General features: G+C 36.4%; 1 protein-coding gene across 3 annotated transcripts in view; it reads right to left on the bottom strand.

Annotated features, from left to right (window-relative positions):
- wwc3 (WWC family member 3) overlaps window positions 1–22,142 on the bottom strand; it is a 53,414-nt gene that overhangs the window by 7,885 nt on the left and 23,387 nt on the right. For all 3 annotated transcript variants that reach the window (XM_026264789.1, XM_026264800.1, XM_026264794.1), the window contains exons 2-11: window positions 16,188–16,297; window positions 15,141–15,344; window positions 13,570–13,646; window positions 11,778–11,857; window positions 8,046–8,175; window positions 6,612–6,743; window positions 6,393–6,466; window positions 3,699–3,947; window positions 2,851–2,940; window positions 277–827 (exon numbers count right to left, since the gene is read on the bottom strand). In XM_026264789.1, the coding sequence (XP_026120574.1) occupies window positions 277–827; window positions 2,851–2,940; window positions 3,699–3,947; window positions 6,393–6,466; window positions 6,612–6,743; window positions 8,046–8,175; window positions 11,778–11,857; window positions 13,570–13,646; window positions 15,141–15,344; window positions 16,188–16,297 (1,697 nt within the window). The remainder of the gene's footprint in view (window positions 1–276; window positions 828–2,850; window positions 2,941–3,698; window positions 3,948–6,392; window positions 6,467–6,611; window positions 6,744–8,045; window positions 8,176–11,777; window positions 11,858–13,569; window positions 13,647–15,140; window positions 15,345–16,187; window positions 16,298–22,142) is intronic.

Raw genomic sequence — 22,142 nt, 5'->3', positions numbered from 1 at the left:
ATGCAAATCATTTTTAACATCAGAACAGTGTGATCACATTTTTAAGCTGTATATTTTATACCTTTATTCAATTTGACATCATTGTTTAAAAAAAAAAAAACTGTTTCTAAACATTAGTTCTACACATTTTAAATGCACAATTGTAACATTTTATTTATTTTTCTGTCGAACTAAATGGCTTAACACGCCAACTATGAAAAATATGAGATTGACTGCAATTAATTTTTTTTAATCGACTGATCAGTCATTTAAAATTTCCATGTTGCTATTCATCACCTGTGGAGCTTTGCGTTCCTTGAAGAACTCCATCTCTATGGCTCTTCCCCTCCAGGAGGTGTGCAGAGGCTGTGATTCCCATTTCCCCTTCCCCAGGAAGAGTAGTGTGCTGCTGGGATTGAGTCTGATTCCGTAGTCCTTCAGCCAGCAGACCCCTGCTGGCCACCTCCATGTACTCCTCTGTCATCTGGGCCAGAGGGCAGTCCTGTGGGGCCGAGTGGTAGGGGGTGTCCATGGGGGAGCTGGGAGGGGAGAGCGAGGAAAGCGAGGACCGTGAGGAGAGAGATGTGAGAGACTGTGGTGTGTCATGGGACCGCTTTGGCCCGAAGGCTGAACCGTCCCTGCTGTGGGTCTCTAAGGGGAGAAGGTAGCGGAAAGACGGGTCCAGAACATCACAGCTGCCTTCTGTTCGCTCATACTGGGGCAGGCCATAGATGTCGGTGAAGCTGACGGAGCTGAGAGAACCACGGCTGGATGCCAGAGACCCACGACTGGAGGCTAAAGAGCCGCGACTGCTGCTGGAGGACACCGTCAGATTACTGGCTGATAGGCTGCACACAGAGAGAGAAATGGTCATTTTGTATTTGTGTTTATAAATACATAATAAATATACATAGCATACACACACACACACATATACAGTACAGACCAAAAGTTTGGACACCTTCTCATTCAAAGAGTTTTCTTTATTTTCATGACTATGAAAATTGTAGATTCACACTGAAGGCATCAAAACTATGAATTAACACATGTGCAATTATATATGGAATTATATACATAACAAAAAAGTGTGAAACAACTGAAAATATGTCATATTCTAGGTTCTTCAAAGTAGCCACCGTTTGCTTTGATTACTGCTTTGCACACTCTTGGCATTCTCTTGATGAGCTTCAAGAGGTACTCACCTGAAATGGTTTTAACTTCACAGGTGTGCCCTGTCAGGTTTAATAAGTGTGATTTCTTGCCTTATAAATGGGGTTGGGACCATCAGTTGTGTTGTGCAGAAGTCAGGTTGATACAGAAGTCAGGTGGATACTTCTAGCAGCAGACACAACTCTAGAACAACTGTTAAGAGGAGACTGTGTGAATCAGGCCTTCATGGTAGAATATCTGCTAGGAAACCACTGCTAAAGAAAGGCAACAAGCAGAAGAGACTTGTTCGGGCTAAAGAACACAAGGAATGGACATTAGACCAGTGGAAATCTGTGCTTTGGTCTGATGAGTCCAAATTTGAGATCTTTGGTTCTAACCACCGTGTCTTTGTGCGATGCAGAAAAGGTGAACGGATGGACTCTACATGCCTGGATCCCACCGTGAAGCATGGAGGAGGAGGTGTGATCGTGTGGGGGTGCTTTGCTGGTGACACTGTTGGGGATTTATTCAAAATTGAAGGCATACTGAACCAGCATGGCTACCACCGCATCTTGCAGCGGCATGCTATTCCATCTGGTTTGCGTTTAGTTGGACCATAATTTATTTTTCAACAGGACAATGACCCCAAACACACCTCCAGGCTGTGTAAGGGCTATATGACCAAGAAGAAGAGTGATGGGGTGCTGCACCAGATGACCTGGCCTCCACAGTCACCGGACCTGAACCCAATCGAGATGGTTTAGGGGTGAGCTGGACCGCAGACAGAAGGCAAAAAGGCCAACAAGTGCTAAGCATTTCTCGGGGAACTCCTTCAAGACTGTTGGAAGACCATTTCAGGTGACTACCTCTTGAAGCTCATCAAGAGAATGCCAAGCAGTAATCAAAGCAAAAGGAAGCTACTTTGAAGAACCTAGAATATGACATATTTTCAGTTGTTTCACACTTTTTTGTTATGTATATAATTCCACATGTGTTAATTCATAGTTTTGATGCCTTCAGTGTGAATCTACAATTTTCATAGTCATAAAAATAAAGAAAAATCTTTGAATGAGAAGGTGTCCAAACTTTTGGTCTGTACTGTATATATTATGTAAAAACAAACTTTTATTTTGTATGCAATTAATTGTTTGACAGCCCTAAATCCACAGTGCTGTCAATTGATTTAAAAACATCTAATCACATAACTGGACATCCTGGTTGATCAAATTAGTCACCAACAATCACTCTATATACTGATCAATACTCGCCAAGAAAAACACCAACTGATAATAATTCATGACATTATTGCAGCAGATAAAAACAGGCTTCAGAAAAGAGGCTTCAAAACTCAGAATTTTTATCTTATATCAGTGGCTTATGATCAGAAGCAATCCATCCTTTCTTAAATAATTTGAATATGAGCACATTTAATAGTTAATATGAATGTATAATATTTTAATATATAGTAATGCATTAATAAAATTATATATATATATATATATATATATATATATATATATATATAATTCAATTATACACACACAGTCAATCTGACATTCATTTATCACAATTAACTATATTTTAAATTATATATTTTATTATTATTTATATTATTTTTATCAGTTTATTATACTTAATTATGTGTGTCAAACTGGCAGCCCCAGCAATGATTTCTTCCTCTGGATCAAGTTTGTATGAGGGTGTTCAGGCGGTGTGTGATACCTCTTCAGCTGAGAGTGTAGATAGGTGGTGATACGGGTGGCTTCCTCAAGTTGCTTCATAAGTACATTCCTCTTCTCCTGCTGTAATATCCTACACAACACACACACATTATGATACAGATTTGCCACGTTTCATTCGCACAGTCAATTTTAACTAACCATTTGATGTCTGCTTGATGTCACAGAATCATAGACTATCACAAATGCAACTCTATTTGTCAATTGTTCAACTGTTCATTGCGCAAAGCTGGAAATGATTTAAGCGCAGTCTGTGGAAGAAGAATATCATAGTATAGGAATTATACCATTCAATACCATTACTATGGATTTCACATTCTACCATTTTATGGCTCCTAATATCACAAAGAAAATTGATAAATATCCATAACATAAAAAAAAAAAAAATGCAGGTGGGATATGGAAGCTGATATGTATTCTGACGTAATATGACAGAATGACCGATATATGTCTCCGCTGAGGTCTCAGATATAAGACGCTCATAATGAGCAGATCAGAGCTGGAATAAGCACATTTGCTTTGCTCAGTGGGGAAATGAGGGCACCCTTATTTACCTCTGCGGGCATTTACAAAACTTTAACTGAACTATTTTGTTTGCAAGATTTCCAGATAACAAATACATAATTCTACCACCATGTTTTGAGTGGAGGTATATTATGTTTATGGGACAGGCTTTTCTTTATTGACATGCTAGTGCAATGTTTCTTTGGTCTAACTTGTTCTACAGGACCTGCCAACTAGCCCCTCAGAATTCACAAACGGAGACACTACACATGCTAAACATCCACAAAACCTATCTAATAAATCGACTCTATTCTATATAAAGCAGACCTCTGATTGGCTCCCAGACTCTGGACACTCTGGGCTTTCTGCACCTCCTCCTCCAGCCTGTGTTTCTCCTCCTGCAGCTGGAGGAGCGTTTCTGGGGAGTGCTGCTGCTGGCTAAGTAGAGTGATCTCCTGGAGCAGAGCCTCCTTCTCCCGCAGCAGCTGCAGACAGTCCCAGTCCCGATCAGCCTCTGCATGTCCAGACCAGCTCTCACCGTCCAACTGGGCCAACTGATGCTGAATACCAGTCATCCTGAAAGAGAGACAACAAGGGATCAATTTTAACGTCTGTAAGCATATACGTGCAAGAGCAAATCAAAGAAATTAGGAAAAGACATGATGTATGTATTGAATGGCTGATGGCTGAACGATGTGTTGTTTAAGCATCGATATTGCGATGTACGAATCCACGATAATCACATCGCAGGATGTGCGATGTAGGCTGTCATAGTTGATCCGTTATTCATTAACTGTATGGGCCAGCTGATCCCCGGCCCTTGTCGAATGTGATTCACGGATTAATTGAACAGCTTAACCATCATAGAGTGAAAGTTTATCATTTGCATGTGTTTTTAAGAAAGAGAGAGAGAGAGCGCGTGTGAGAGAGAGAGCGCGAGAGAGGAAAGAGAGCGCGAGAGAGGAGAGAGAGCACAAGAGAGAGAGCGTGAGAGAGAACGCGAGAGAGAGCGCGAGAGAGAGCACGCGAGAGAGAGAGAGAGAGAGAGCACGCGAGAGAGAGAGAGAGAGGGAGAGAGAGAGCCCCGGCCTCACGCTCACCGTCTACAAACAACACAAGCGCTGTCTTGCTCTCTCTCTCTCCCTCACGCATATTAATCAATTGACACGATGGTGTCGATGTTTAAATCATTTAAAATGAGAATGTAAGTGTGCTCAACCCATTCTTGTTTGTAAGAAAAAATTAGATTAGATTTCATATCGCAATATATATCACAGAAAAATAAAATATCGCAAAGTAATTTTTTCCCAATATCGTGCAGCCCTAGTATGTATTCAGACATGCACTTCTATAATTAGTATTAAATAAATTTGGTCACACTCTATTTTAAGGTCAAATTTTTTTATTCAATAAAACTGCTCTTTTGAACCTATTTATCAGAGTTCTGAAAAAAAAAAAAAAAAAAAGTTTCTCACAATATTAAGCGCCGCAACTGCTTTATATAAAAATAAGAATTCATAAATTAGCTAATTAATGTTTCTTCAGCAGCAAGTTGCATATTAGAAAGATTCCTGAAGGATCATGTGACACTGAAAACATTTAAATAATATATGAAAATATAAAACTTTAAATTGTAATAGTTCACAATATGACTGTTTTTATTGGATCTTTCAACTAATTTATTTTCAAAACTGGAAAGAAAAAAAAAAAAGTAAAATAATGGCATACAGGAATAGTTGCATGTAATATTGAATATGTGTGTGAGGATGTAAAAATGCTGGTGAAAACATTACAGAACAGCCAGAGACTGCAGCGTTATGTCTGACATGAGAAATGGTGTTTCTGCCCTTTTTGGGTTCAGATATTGTGACTCAGTCAGAGAGCATGCAAGTTTCCACGGCTTTTCCTCTCCCAACTCACTTTTTCCCCCCTTTCCCTCCTCACTTTCTCTCTCTGATGTCATACCTGGCCAGCTCTGTTTCCATGGAAACATGCATCTTGTAAAAAGGTTTGCATGGCGCCACTGTTGCAACACAGAGGCCAAAAGCCACAGCATTATTTCCTCCTCAAATATACAGAAGACTTCAAATGCAATGTATGCCACATCAATCCATCACTCTACTTTAATACAAACCACTAAAATCAACTGTGAAGTAGAAGAAACATTATTACATGAGAAGAGGCACATGACTATACTTTCAGGAATCACAGCCAGGCTCAGTAGAACTTCCACAGTCTACTACTTTGGCTCCTTGAAATCACATGATCGAAATCAGGTGATATTGGGAGGTGTGATACTATATGAATTATTTTTGCAAAGTAAATGAAAAATAAGAGGACATTCTTACAATAACATACGATTCTATGTATATCAAGTAACCAGGATATCATACAGAGGTGGGCCATTTCATCTTGAACCAGTATCTGACCACCTAACAACCATCCACAACACCCTAGTAACCACCTAACAATGTCATATAGCAAAAGAATAAAAATTCAGAATAAGCAAGCAACTGCAGAGAAATGCTACAGTGACCACTTACTTTTTCAGCCCTAGATCCAGAAAAAGGGTTCCATTCATTTTTTTTTTTGCTAAGAGATCTAAAACATTCCTCAAAAAGATCTAAGCCTTGAACCAGACCAACCAACTCCAATATAAAAATAATAAATAAAATTTGAAGCAAATGTATTTGATAACTGAAGAGAAAAATGCATTACACATTCTATGATGCACTGCAGATTATATCATCAAACCAAAAACACTGATTTTTTTTTTAAGATGCTGAAATCACAGTGACTTTTGTATTATGTACATACTTTAACATACATATATACTAACTTTTAACACTCTAAGAGCTAATATCAGCTATTTCTTAAAGGGTTTATAGGTTATTCAAAAAATCTATTTCTCTGTACAGAAAATAAATGTGATTTTTACCTTCAGAACCAGACTGTTATGCAGTATGATTTAAGTGTGTTGTTCATAACAGTCATACAGTGCATATTTTCAAGTCCACTTACTTTTTCTTAGCCTCTTCATACTGCCAACTGAGTTTGACTCTGTCAGCAAGAACTGATGACTCCTGGGTGCCAAACTATAAGAGAGAAAATACTATTATATATTACCGAGCATAGATGATTGTAAATATCATATTATAATGTAAAAAAAAAAAACAACAACAGACATTTCAGTTGTAAAGCAACAACACGGACAGAAACAGAACCCAAATCCTGACAAACCTCTCCCATCAGCTCAGTCTGGCAGCCAGTGTCTGTGTATTGTTGTACACTACAGGAGTCTCCGAGGGTGTTTGCACTGTTGGCCACCTCATTAATAGAGTCACAGAAGTTCAGAGTCAGCTTGGCCAGGCTCTGTGCACAACAAAAGAATATCTAATTAAAGAGATGTTCATAACACAAGTTGATCACTTGTGACTAACCACAAGATGGCAGCAGCTCTTAAAATAAACGATATTTGAGAGAGAGCTGAAGGTGTTGAAATGACTCATATACAAGGGGATATACAGTATCAATGTCTCTCTATTCAGAGTATTGATGCATTCAGTACTAAACTAAAACCTAACATAAAACAAACTTTTGCTACTTGAAATAAACTACATTTTTACTGAAATAATATAAAATATAAAAACCTTCAGAGAGTTCAGATATTTTAAATTTAGATTAACTTGAGATACTAAAACTACACTGAAATAAAAATGACTTATTTTTAATTAGGAATAAATAAAAAATGGGTAGCAGAAATGTTATCTATTAAGAATTCTGAACAGGATTATGAAAAGTGGGTATTAAGCCCCGTTCACACCAAGGACGATAAAGATAAAGATATACAGTATTTTCCGAACTATAAGTCGCACTTTTTTTTCATAGTTTGGCTGGTCCTGCGACTTATAATCAGGTGTGACTTATTTATCAAAATTAATTTGACATGAACCAAGAGAAAACAACCAAGAATAAACATTACCCTCTACAGCCGCGAAAGAGCTGCCACTGAAAACTTAGATAGGTTCTTGGTTCTAATTAAATGCAATTTATAGTACAGTGCGACTTATATATGTTTTTTCCTCGTCATGACGTATATTTGGACTGATGCGACTTATACTCAGGTGCGACTTGTAATCCGAAAAATACATTCTCAATATTAAAGAATAGCAGAGTCCACACTACAGCTATAACGAAAAAGGCACAGAGAAACAAAATCCTTGGAATCACTTTCAGACCGATTTGTTTCCACCTGATAAATGATAACAAATATTGACAGCCAATCAGAATCAATCTTGCTATCAAAAGCTTGAGAATTAAAAGTGGCAGACCAGCGTGCGCTTAGAATAAACCGATGATATCTTTCACTGGTGTGGACGCTAATATCGTTATCTTTAAAATTATCTTTATAGTTATCGTTCTTAGTGTGAACAGTGCTTTACACATCAGAAAAGAGCTGAACAGAATAATAATAACAAAAAATTTAGTTCATCAATTATAATTACATTTATATACATTTATGACACTACTTTTTGTGTTAACTTGAGTTACACTGACAATAAAAAACAACTAAAAAAAGTATACGAGTTTAAAAATACAAAATATATAAAAATACACTTTTCCATTTCAAGGAAAAAAAAATCTATGAAGATGCTGGATTTGGGTCTGTCTGACCTGGATGAGGTCCTGCCTCTCCTTCTCGCCAGTACTGATGGCCTTTTTAATGCTGCGGAGCTCGCTGAAGATGGCCTGTGCTTCATCTAATTTGTAATTGGTCTGACTGCTGGACATCTTCCGGTCAATTCTGCTCAAGTCAACACACAAGAGAATAAAACAATCAGCCATGTTGTTAATCTGATGACATCCTGTCCAGTGACCCATTGTTATTACAGAGAAGAACAGAACAGAAAATTCAAATACACAGGTTTCTTTCTGACACAATAATACATTGGAGGTCTAGTAGATCAAATCAAGCACTAGACATATGCCATAATTTCAAGTGACTCCCTGTTAAAAACAATTTGTTGCAGCAAATATGAATCTAAATGTAAAGTAGCACTGTGCACGTGCACTGACTGCACCTTGATATGTATGTTCATAAACAAATCTCACCTTGTCTCCTCATGCTGCTCAACTAATTATAAAGAGTCAAACTAGCAATGACATCAGAGTTTGTTTACGCCAAAAACAGGGTGTTACTCCACCAGAGCCAAGCCAACATCACTGCTTGACACAAAGTTAATATACCACCATCTAAGTCATACAGTGTTGTGTGAGAATGTTAAAGCGAGAGACTATTTCTCTTAAAGAGAAACTGTGAAAGATGGCTGCGGTAGACGTGAGCTTAGATTTATTAAAACTTGCCTCGCTGACCTGCATGACAGACTGGTTAACCATTTAGCCAGGTTGGAATAATATTGTTTTAACTTAAACCAGCTTCTAGTCTCAAAGACATAATAATTAGGCAAGTGAAACTGGAGAGCGCCGCACTAAAACCCTCCCGTCGGGGAATGTCTGCCTTCTAAAGCACCAAAGCACTGTGGGATATATATCCTCCAGAGAGTAATGCTTGAAATACTGGACATAGAGACAGGATGCCATTCTAGAAACAGAAACAACCAGCTTGACTAGCTAAAAAAAGTTGTAAAAATGCCTTTCAGTGCCTCATTGTTCATCACTTTGCACAGGAAAGCAATATGAAAAGTTTTGTTTCTCAGTATACTATTGAATGTTCAGCTTCATACAGACTCTAATGGACACAAAATTTTAATAAATTAAATGTATGACCCTGAAGTTGCTGAAATTAATGTTTACTGTATGTTCACAAGAGTCGGGCGTAAAGCATGTCTTTTACATCAGTGGTGTAGAGCCTGTGCTCCTGCCATAGGCCACTTCCTGCAGGCCACCCTCCTCCAACAGCAGGTACTGTCAGCTCCCCTGCCCTGCCTCTTCCTCTCCACACAAGCAGGGCTTTGTTTCCCCCCTTCAAACCTCCAACCTTTCACAGCCCTGCCTGACCAGGACTCGAGTCTACCAGGCTACTACGGACATCTGCCCAGCCCAAGACTGGCTGGTGACACAGAACAGAGACGCCCGCTGCTAGTTCTTAAGATTTAGAAAGAGAAAAAGTCAGGATGAAAGGAGAAGAATGATGTGACGTTTGTTTAGTACTTTATTAAGACCACCTCAGTGCTAAATAAAGACACAATGCTCATTATTTTTAATTAAAGTTCAATTTAATTATTCAACCTCACCAATTCAGTTTAACTACAGTGGGCTTATTAGGAACTATAAGGGGTTTCAGGGATAGTGCACCCATAAAAGGATTTACTTACCCTCACATTTTTACATACCTGTATGAATTTCTTTCTTTTGGTGAACGCACAATATGATATTTTAAAGAATGTCGGCTCAACCAAACAGTTTTTGACAATATCTCAGGCTACTGTTGATACAAGATCATCAATTTTAAGCATACTTGCCGAATCGAATCATCACTGAATTTTAAAACCCGATCACTTGATTCTACAAAAACATCATCTTTGGAAGGTGTGTCAATAGTAAAGTTTAAAAATACAGTGACTGTTTCCGACACTAGTAACACATTATGCCAAGACTCCACTGAACATACGATTGACTTAAAAAGTAAAAAAACAAATAAAAAGTACAATTTCAAAAAGGAATAACAGAGGCGCCAGGCTCTGATGAGTCATGTAAAGAGGGAGCTTCAGTTCTTATAACGCTGAGTAAAGAGTTAATCTTGTTATTCTGGGAGCAAGAAGAGTTGTGTTCTATCTAAGAGATAAGGGCCCTCACTGGGATGCAGGAAGGAGAGAGGAATTTACTGCCAGATATCTCTGTGTTTTTCAAAATGCTTTCAAGCACTTTCCCCCCCCTCCTCATCTCTTCCCACCCCTCCTCTCTCTCTCTCTCTCTCTCTCTCTCTCTCTCTCTCCTCTGAACTCTCACTCTTTCTCTGCTTATTGAGCTTTTCCTGCCTTGGCAACCCACAGTTAACTGGTGCATCCTCTTCCTGAGGTGGAGTCTCCTTTTCCAGACACACACAAAGTTTTTTTGTGGGTTTAGGTAAAATTCCTCAAACACATTCCCGGATCCCTCAAAAAAAATCTAAATTGATGAAAAACGTTACACAAACATTACAAAACAGCTCCACTGGCTATTTAGAACACAGCACCCTAAATGCTATCCTATACCATTTTAGTCCATTTCAGCAAAGAAAAAACGTATGAGAACAGTACATTTAGTCAGACATTTGCAGAGCAGGTAATTCATTTGGATTTTTTTGAGTTAGGTATCTGGTAACTGTTTGGTTTGCTGCTCCACTGAACTGAATAATATTGAAATTAAGGCTGAAATTAGCCCTGAATGCTCCAGATAGCTATACTAACTATAAGGGCTGCTTTGTCTAAATGAAGAACTCTGGCAAAATATTACCGGAGTGCTAGCAAAACAGCTACTGATAATTTTCACACTTTGGGTAGGTTTTTAAAATGCAGACCCAAATTAACTTCAGTAACTCATTTTGCTGAAATGTTAAACATAGGGCTCCATTTAAACTTTGTTTTGTAGTCTATTCATTTTCCACACAAATATCCATAATAACTTCATACTATTAAAGAACAGCTCCTAATGAGCCCAAAATGTTTTCAATTTATCAATGTATCTCATCATTCAAAACATAACCAACTACTGTGATGTATTTAGTCATATTTTCATGTATGATTTGTAATATTTTAGTATTTTTGCCATTGTAGACAAAAAAAAACTTAACCTCTGTGAACCAAACCATAAACCAAAATGTACCAAAAAAAAATAAATAAATAAATCCTGCAATCAATCAATTTAAATGTTGAAATGTAGAGTGACATCATAGGCTGCATCTCATTTGATGTGCGCACTGAACATGTTCAGGGAACAAAGTTTGTGGACACCTGGAAATGTTTTAGTTAAAGGAAAACTACCCGAACAAGAGGGACACACAAACAGAAACACGAATAAACAGGAAACATAAGACAAAGCAGGAAAATAAACTAAAGACAGGGTGGGGTCATGTATCATAAATCACAAAAAAGATTGGGGCCAGGGAGGAATAGTACAATTTTACAATACAATTTTATACACTAAAAAAATGTGAGTGATTGTCAGCAAGATCTCTATGGTATTAGATCCTATCACTTTTCACCTTCTAGTTGTAATCTACCAGTTTAAGAACATAAATCTGATCAATAAACAAGAAGCAGCAAATCTCTATTAAGTATTAAATTACTTTAATACTAACCTCTAAACCTAAGTATGAGCAATAGTTGGTCTGATAGTGATGCTTGTTATCGCCTATTTGTAAACTACACATGCTTTATGTTTGTGGAAGGGTTCAATTTAACTCACTCCTGTAGGGTCTCCACTCCCATTTCCTTGTACTGCAGCTCCTGTCTCATCTGAGCCAGTTCCTGTTTGAGTCTGGAGAGCTGTGGACACAAAACCCACTCAGTCAATACACATCAAAACACACAGTGGGATTCCCTTCAGAGCCACCATTGCAAAAAAAAAAATTTGGGACATCAGCAGAGACATGTATAATTGTTCCCGACCCGCCCAACACACACAGGAACTTAAAACGACCTTGAACACACACATACACACAGCCCTCCCAAAACCGCAATGGAGGAATGTAGGGTCATTCAATATACAGCGAAAACCATCAGATCTGTACGTGACTGGCCATAGTAGACCAAATATGACATAATATAGAGCTTATTTGCAAAAGAAACATTTATTTCACACTTTTTGATCAGTTATGATAAAAGTGTTTTAAAAAACGATTCACAAATTGTCAGGCTAAACCCACATTTTGTCATTTGTTTCATAAAACAAATGCTCCTGTGGTTCAAGTGGTAGAGTATTGCGTTAGCAGTGCAAGGTTGTGGGTTCGATTTCCAGGGAAAACATGTTAGGTAAAAACTGTTAGCCTGAATGCACTGTAAGTCGCTTTGGGAAAAAGCATCTGCTAAATGCATAAATTTGCATTTCAAACACGAAAGAAGAATACAAAAAATCTCATAATGAAAAAAAAAACATCTTAAGATTAGTCTGTGACTGGAGCAACATTTTTTCCTTATATACACCACCATTAAAACGTTTTTTTGTCAGTTATTTGTAAAGAAAATGAATACTTTTTTTCAGCAAAGATGCATCAAATTGATCAAAACCAACAGTTAAGATATTTATGTTACATTTGTTTTCTGTGAACTTTCTATTCATTGAATAATCCTGAAAAATATTAAGCTGCACAACATTGATAATATAAGTCAACGTCAAATACTTAAACTAATAACAAAACACAATACAGTAGCTGATTCAGAAGTGACCGAACAACCATAAAATGCTTTACTGTTCTGTTGAAAGTAATCTTAAAGATTCCTAAATGTATCTACTTTCGGAAGTCTTAACTTTAATAAAGAATTTCTTTGCAACTTTACAGATCTTCTTCATGCACCAAGAGCTTGTAACACTCCAAAGAGAAAGGAAAAATCGAAATCGCATCAAATGGTCCATTTAAAATAGAAAACAATTAGTTTTAAAATGCAATCTTTCACAATTTCACTGTTTTTACTGGTAATATAACTTGGTGAGCATAACAAATTCTTTCAATAACATCTTGCTGACCCCAAACGTTTGAACAGTAGTGTATTTCTTCTTAACTGATTTGAGTATTGGAACAGAATGAAATGCGAGAATCAAACTTGAAGCAGTGCCACTATGAATATGAACTAGCTGTGTAAATATTCGTCTCAATTTCTACTTCTGTATTCCAATGAAAAATAAATAATATGGTTTGGGTTTGGAATGACAAGACATGAAAAAACTACTTTTGAATTCTTATCTTTGGATGAACTAATACGACAGATTTAATAGAAATTTAGAGGTAGTATTTATCATCCACAGTCCAGCTTTCTGACAAACTCTTCCTGAAGTACTGCACTAATTCATAGAGGCCTAACAAGCTCTGCCCTAGAAAAACACTGCAGTGAACCCAAACCTAGGCCTCTTCTTCCTAAATGTACACACCTCCCCTCAACACACACATACAAACACACAATCAACACAGCACATGAGGGGCCCCTGCCTCCCCCTTTGGGCCTGACATATGAGGCATTGTTCTCTGAGGATAATGACCTACCCGCTCACGCCTACAGCCGATTTCCGCTTTGATTTGGTCAGGGTCATATTTTGCGTTTGAAGAGGAACCAGAGTGAGCTATGAAAGAGAAATATTAGTCAAAAAGCATTATTAAACTCACATTAAAATCACATTAAGCTCATGTGGTGCCAGTGCATATAAGTCATTCAAATCCAAACCAATCAGAACTATTCAAATATCAAGCTAAGAAATCAGTCTGCCAAACAGTACCGTGGTTATACCATTTTGTTAGTGTATTTGTTTTATTTGATGCTTATTTGCGTGTGTTTAACGCCATGCCAGCTTCTTTGGCTATGGTAATGGTGATACAATTTATGGATGAATTATATCATCTTTTTACAATTTATATGTGCTAAAAACGCTAAAACTGTATTTGGCTCAACTGAAGTAAACTGAAGAAAATAAAAAGCGTTAAAACCAGCAAAATCTGCCAAAAGGTTTTGGCAGAGAGAACTGTTTTTTTTTCTTTGATGTACACATGTAATGTAATGTTATGTTACATGTCTTTTAGCAGTCATAAAAACACTTTCACATTGTTTTGCCACAGTACTTTTTTTTGCTAAAGCTAAAAGATGGAAAAAGTGAAAAAGAGAGAAATATCAAATAAACTGCAGGTGATTTTTGCTTTCATTTGGTTAGGGTCATATTTTGCACTTAAGAGGAATTATTAATCATTAAAAACACAGAAAAATCTATTAAATATATAATTAATTGATGTCCTTGTTTGAATTGAAATGTAATGTTTTTTTGGTGAAATTGTATGTTTTTTGGTTTGCATAGAGTAAAAAATGTAAATAAAACAACAATAAAGCCCCACTGTTTGGCAGAGTTTTGTTCTATTTTCTTTATAATTGTTACAAAAACTGCTTCTTAATAACCTTAATGATATTAGTTTTAATATAAATATAAATTTAAATTCTGTCATCATTCCCTTACTCTTGTGTAACCAAACTGGTGATGTTTGCCATTAAGTACTATGGAAGTCAACGTCTACCACCAACTGTTCTTTAAAATATCTTCTTTTGCGTTCAGCAGAAGAAAGAAACTTATGGATTTGCAATGACATGAGAGCGAATGGATGACAGAATTTAAATTTTTGGGTGAACTATACCTTTAACATTGATAACATTAAAGGCTATACCGTTAATAATAACACACTTCATATTTTATAATTAAAACTTTTGCTAGGCAAAACCATGTACATTGGAGTATAAGTGATGAGTATACAATAAATGGGTAGAAATGTTTTAGTAAGTAAGAGCAGAACTGATGAATGGTGACAGGAAAGCGAGGGGAAGGTGAAGGGAAAAGGAGGGGAGAGCTGGACTAGAGGAGGAAGGGAGGAGGCCATGGAAGTATGAGTGAGGAAAGAAACAGACTGCAGCCAGTGAGTGACACTGAAGTAAGGCCAGAGTAAGAATGACTTCATTGAAACCTCACACAATATGACTCACAGACCGGCGCAATGTTAGAAGGCTGAATCAGCAGTGTGTGTGATGTGAGCAGCGGTGTGATCAAAGTGACATGAGAATCATGTGATGCATGTCTCACAGCTGGTGATGGAACGGTTGTCATCCTGATTGAGCTGGTTGAAGAGTTGCATCTCTTGCTGTGCCAGCTCCAGTCTTTGCTGTTTGATCTGATACATCTCTTTCTTGGCATTGAGAGCCTCCTGTGCCACCACCAGGTACTCTTTTAACATGCGCTCCTGCTCCTGACGCCATTGTGTTCGAGGGTTCTCTATCTGGGTCGTCTCTGGTGGAGAGGAACATCAAAAAGCAATGTTAAAGCTAACTTTGCAGCAGTATTTTTTTATTTTTATTTTATATATATTTTATTAAAAAGTATTTAAAAAAGTGTATAGTAATAAACAACCTGCAGTTTAATGTTTGCATTTCTTTCCCTTACTGTACCGAAAAATGAACCGAACCGTGACTTTAAAACCGAGGTATGTACCGAACCATGATTTTTGCGTACCGTTACACCCCTATTAAGCGTGAATAACATAAGTGGACTTTGAACAATCAATTGCCACTGAACAATTATGTAATTGTGGCACCCATCATTGTAATCACGATTAGAAATTAGATTAATTGTGCAGCTCTAATCAATATACACATGAAATGATAGGCAGACATACAGACCGAAAGACAGAATGATAGACAGAACCACCCATAGACAGACAGACAGAACGAAAGAGAAAGACAAAATGATAGATAGAACAACAGACACAAAAAGTACAATAGTACTACCACAGTTTTTGGACACTGTGCCATGGTTATACATGTTGCATCAAATAATGCACTAATTTATTATTTTTGGATAAAAACTTTTAAAATAAATAAATGACAAATGTGGGCTACTTTCCATTCACTGATCTTATATGCTACTGATTGTTTTTAATCAACTTCTGCATTTAATCCTAGAGATTTTCTCAGCAATTATTGTTTTAGGTGGATATTGGCTAATCATTGAATTAATCAGCAAATTATGCAATGAATACAACTTTATTGACAGTTCTAGTTTAACAGAACTGACAAGACGGGCCAGATGCATAAAATATAACATTTAAAATCAAAACCAGAAATCTGAACTTACTATTGATGTGGTCGATGTAGTAGACGCCCACCTGCTGGTCATACACCACCTCCCAGCCCAGAGGAAGCTCATCCCCAACACAGTCAGCAAAGGTCAGGGGCTTGGTAATCCTACAGGAATAGAGGAAAATGAATATGAGAGTTGAAAACACCTAAAAATGTTGCGCTGTATGGGAATATTTTGGACAACTTGTCCTTAGCAGGCCAGTGAAAAAAAAACAAAAAAACATACTGGGGCTTTATAATAACATAGCTACTTTCACTATATTTCACAGTATTAAATGATATGCCTTGTGTATTTCTGGGTCTCTAAAAACATGTGTACAAAAAACTATTTTGTAGAAAGACTTGCATTGGGCCAAACAAAGCTGCGCGGACATTTGAAGAATCTGGAGCATTCCTTGAGATCGCTAATGAATGCGTGTTCAGTCAGTCAACAGCTACTGATCTCCTCACCCCAGGTCAAAAATGTGTGTAATATAGGCACTGCAGGAAGAGATGGCCCATAAACACATTCCACACAGCAGAAAGCAGGCCTGCCCTACGGCCCACAAACACTACCAGGCCACTAGATACTGCAAAAATCACTTTTCACACTTTAATAAACCATATCAATGAAAAGCTTCAAAACAAATAACTTTCTGCAAATACCTCACCAAATTAATATCTAGCTCTGTATCCCTGTGAATTATTGATAAATAAGGGCACTAAAAAAAGTAGGCTGGTTTTGGGTTTCAGACACACATTCTCTAGTGTTTAATTTGTATTAGATCATAAATCCATAAAGAAAGCAAAAAAATGAAATAAAAATAACAAAAATAAACCTTATTACATTTTAAGTAGCTAAAATTTAATGAATTAATTTGTTGAGGTGTGTGTGTGTGTGTGTGTGTGTGTGTGTGTGTGTGTGTGTGTGTGTATATATATATATATATATATATATATATATATATATATATATATAAATGTATTAACTGAAACTCTGAGAAAAATATAAATGATTTCAGAAGGCCTTTATAATGCATTTTTGTTACACAATTGAACAATTTATTAAAAGTTTAAGTTTCATGATTTCATTTAATTAGACATGCTTTCGATTAGTCAAATCTAAAACAGCTAAAACAGAAACTAAAACAGAAAATAAAACAAACTAAAACAGAAACTAAAACAGAAAATAAAACAGAAAATAAAACAAACTAAAACAGAAAATAAAACAAACTAAAACAGAAACTAAAACAGAGTTTAACAGTATGTAAATGAAAAAATAAAGGAATTTGGAAAGGAGAGAAAAAACTGAATTTATTTTAAAAACTAAATCATGTATCATGTACTGTCCATGCTATGTAGTAATGAAGGGTTTTTCAATAAAAGACCACTGCATTGCTATTTTTAGAGATTCAAGATCCATAGCAGTACCATGGTACAGTTTGGTTGAAGGGGTAACATGGTCAGGATTCATTTATTTGAGATGAATAATACCTTGCGTATCTAAACATTTCCTGGAGGATTTTAACTTTCCTTTTTGTGGTGTTAGAGGTTATGCATCGGTTTTCAATCAAAAAACTTTACTGCTTTTTCCATCACATTTTTCCTTAATGCTTGGTGGCTTGTTGGGAAGAGCTTTAAAGCACAGGAGGATTCCAAGTTTAAATCCCTGTCAATGTGCCCTTGGGCTAAACACTTAACCCCTGTTTGCCCTGAGGTGCGCAGTAGGACTGTCTGTGTGCTTTGACCCTTCTCTTCGTCTGTGTCAGATAACAGCAGGGTTATGAAAAGAATTCCAGGGAAGCTGTGGAACCTGCAAACAGTTAAGATTAAATAAGCCCTTAATCCCAAAAATATTTTATAATATATCCAAATTAATAATTGTTAGACTTCAATTGGATTTTAACCAGAAATGGCTTGTGCATTGCTTTTGATTTTCTTCCTGAATGTCCTGACGGTGTTCATTTCCCGAAGGAGCCTTACAAAAATGACCTCAGTTACTGAAAATCAAGACACTTAATTCACTTTCAATACATTTCAAGATATATTACAGGCCGGCTGTGAAGACTTACATAAAATCTGTATGCCGTGGAGGCACTTGAAATATGAGAGGAGGGGAATGATGAGGAATGTTGTGATTCCATGACCATTTGGAATACTTTTTTGACACAACCACAATCAGTGACATTAATAGCTTTTCTCTATTTTAAAGCAGTTTAGCAAATAACAAGCATCCTATGGCAAACTATTGCCTTGCACACTGGTAATCAAAGTAATCAAACAAACCAACAAACAAATAAATAAATTACACCTCTATGAATTTCTCTGCAAAAAAAAAAAAAAGAAAAAAAAAAAGATTGACAGGTTGAAAATGGTCCAAAGTTTTAAAAAGATACTCCACCCCAAAATGAAAATTTCGTCATTAATCTCTTACCCCCTGTCGTTCCAAACCCGTAAAAGCTTTGTTCATCTTCAGAACACAATTTAAGATCTTTTGGATGAAAACTGGGTGGCTTGTGACTGTCCCATTGACTGCCAAGTATTTACACTGTCAAGTTCCAGAAAAGTATGAAAGACATCGTCAGAATAGTCCATCTGCCATCACTGGTTCAAACATTATGAAGCAACGAGAATACTTTTTGTATGCAAAGAAAACAAAAATAAGTATGTTATTTGACAGTTCGTCTCCTCTGTTTCTCTCCTCATCACCGTAGCACCATGTTGACAAAAATGAGCTGAACTCAAGTTAGGGCTATGCAAAAAAATGAATGCGATAAAGTGCTGGAGAAGGTTGTATCAAAACAATTTTTGCATCACTTAGAGACTAATAATCTTTTGCAACCTTTACAATTTGGTTTTAGACAACACCATTCTACAGATACTGCTACTTGCTTATTATTAGAATATATTAAGTGGTCACTCGATAAAGTGAAAGTGACGTGACATATGGCCAAGTATGGTGACACATACTCAGAATATGTGCTCTGCATTTAACACATACAAAGTGCACACACACAGTAGTGAACACACACACACATAGTGAACACACCCAGAGCAGTAGGCAGCCATTTATGCTGTGGCACCCGGGGAGCAGTTGAGGGTTCAGTGCCTTGCTCAAGGGCACCTCAGTCGTGGTATTGCCGGCCTGAGACTTGAACCCACAACCTTAGGGTTAGGAGTCAAACTCTCTAACCATTAGGACACGACTTCCCTAACTTTAAATAAAAGATTTACAGTTGGTGCAGTGTTCCAGGATCTGAAAAAGGCATTTGATACCATAAATCATAATATTTTAATATCAAAAATAACAAAGTATATTAAAATGATATCGTTTATGGTTTGATTTGCATTTTAAAAATCGTGAACAAAGTATTGTCATAAATAATTTATAGTCAGTTCCTCATACTATTGATATAGGAATTCCTCAGGGAACAATTCTGGGTCCGATTCTTTTTAGCATATATATCAATCTTCCAGAAGTGTGTCCTGATGCGAGGGTCTTCAAATGTATGCTGATAACACGGCTATCTACGTATCTGGTAGTAACTGTGTGGAAATTGAAGAAAAGTTAACAAGAAATTTAAAGAAAGTGTCAGCTTGGCTTGATGCCTCTTTTTTAACTTTAAATACTGTACTAAAAAGACAAAGTCCATATGCTTTTCAATAAGAAAATTACCAGTAACAGAATCATTAAACATTAGAATTAAAGATGAAATTATAGAACAGGTATCAGAAGGAAAATATATTGGTATGATTTAGATTCTCAGCTAAATTTTAAGTCATGTTAAAAAGTTGCGTAAAACAATTAAAGCAAATCTTACTAGCTTTAGAATAAGACATTGTTTAAAGGTCCCATGACGTGGATTACTTTCTTTTTTAAATGCTTTTTTAATGTTTCCTGAGGTGTACTTATATTGTTAGTATGATTTTTACATTTAAAATTTAGAAATAAAAGGCATTTTTATATCCTGATTTTATCCCTCTGGCTTGAATGCTGTGTTTGAAGGGGCGTGTCTGCTGTGAGACCCTTTTCAAATACTTTTACTACGTTTTTTTTTTACTATTACAGCTGTCGAGATTAACGAATCATTGAAGTTTTGATTATATAATAATTTTTTCAATCTTTTCCCATCACATGAAAGGCTGCAGTGAGGAGCATTGAGTAGACGGTGTCAGTTTATCGTGTGAATGCAGTAATCTCGTCATTTTTGCAATGCTTTTTCTCTCACAAAATGCTTTCACCACAACTAACAGCAAACACAATATCAACATGAATACAGTACAAGCTTCATTGTGCAGCATAACAGCATCATTCATTATAAAAGCAGTTTGGGCAAGTGTGCAGATATACTCGCGATGTGTGATTGACAGCTCCGAACGAAATAAAGGGAGTGTTCTTTGATCGCTCTCTATAGTTAAATCACAATTTAAATAACAGATTTGTTTCTTGCTACTAAGAGAAACAATGTGAAGTTGATTGTTTAGTCACTGGCTTGATTCACTGATTCATAAACAGTATTAACTGATTTAGAAAGAAAGTCTGTGTGAACTTGAATAATTAGCTACACATCATAAATCACTGATCAGAAATCAGGCATTAATGAACACTGTTACTCACTGTTTGTGGCGGTGCTGTCAAATCCATATCTTAAAAGTCTGTTTGTAAAGCCTGTGCTAACATTGTGACTGAATTATATTTAAATGTTTGGGTGGGCAAAGCAGAGAAAGGGCAGGTAGCCTTTCCCCTTATGATGACATAACGGGAAGATTCCAGATCGTCCCGTCTGAGCTCTCGTTTTATCAAAGGCAGAGTAGGACACCCAGGGCTTGGTTTACACCTATCAAAATTTCTAGCCACTGTGAGATCATAAACAGGCTAGGGAAACTCCTATTAATGTTAAATAAAGTGACATTTTCATGTCATGGGACCTTTAACATATGATCATGCTTTTTTGTTTTTAAATTCAATTATATTATCACACAAGTGACATGGGATTAGCTAATTGGTCTCAAATTAATCATGGTAAATGTCTTTACAATATAGCTTTGAAAATTTTAGACAGAAAGCAAATAAGATACCACCATTGTCAGATCCTAAGTAAATACAAGATTTTTAGTTTTGCTCACTTTATCTTTTTCATTATGTAAAATTTGTGTTTAAATGTTTTTGCTACTATGCCCTTATGTATGTTTTTCAAGAGATTGCAGGGAAGCAATAAATCCACTAGAGCTACTTCTAATGAAACTGTAAAGTTATACATTGTAAAACAATTTGCTCAGACTGTTCTCTCTGTGAAAGGTGTAACATTTTGGAATTCATTACCTGACTATTTAAAATCTTCTGTAGATTATAAGTATTTTAAGAAAGCCACGGTATCTTGGTTGATACATCATCAAACCTGTAGTCATATTAAGTGTACTTATATTATAAATTTGTGTACTATTTGTTTATTGTAATTGTAATTTATAAAAGCTCTCATAGGGAAAAGTGTTGGAAATTAGCTTTGGCTACAAACACTGGTACATGCATGGGAGGACTGTTGTTTCTTTTTCATCTATGTTTATTGTATATGTCCTAACATTAAATAAAATAGGTTTTCATCAAAAATATCTTAAATTGTGATTCATCTGTGATTATGACACAGTATTGAGTAGCATGTTAGTGAACTACGGCTCTGTGTAGTAAGTGTCGCTCCATTTGAAAGCAGGTGATGGATATTTAGTACTAATCACAGAACCAGCTTTGTGCAGCCCTAATATATGTATATATACACACACACACACACACATACATACACATACATACACACAAACACACTCATGAAAATTATTCAACAATTCAAATCTATGGGGGGAAATAAAAACCCAATAAAAACTACAAAGATAAGCTAGACATTACAAAAGCTGAGGGTCATTTGTCAATGTCTTAAAATAACAAATACACAACGACATGTTTGATCATAATGGTTCT

The sequence above is a fragment of the Carassius auratus genome, chromosome 6 (assembly GCF_003368295.1).
Source record: "Carassius auratus strain Wakin chromosome 6, ASM336829v1, whole genome shotgun sequence".
NCBI classification, from domain to species: domain Eukaryota; kingdom Metazoa; phylum Chordata; class Actinopteri; order Cypriniformes; family Cyprinidae; genus Carassius; species Carassius auratus.
Note: the sequence above shows the minus strand (reverse complement) of the source record. Positions and strands in the feature narration are given on the sequence as shown.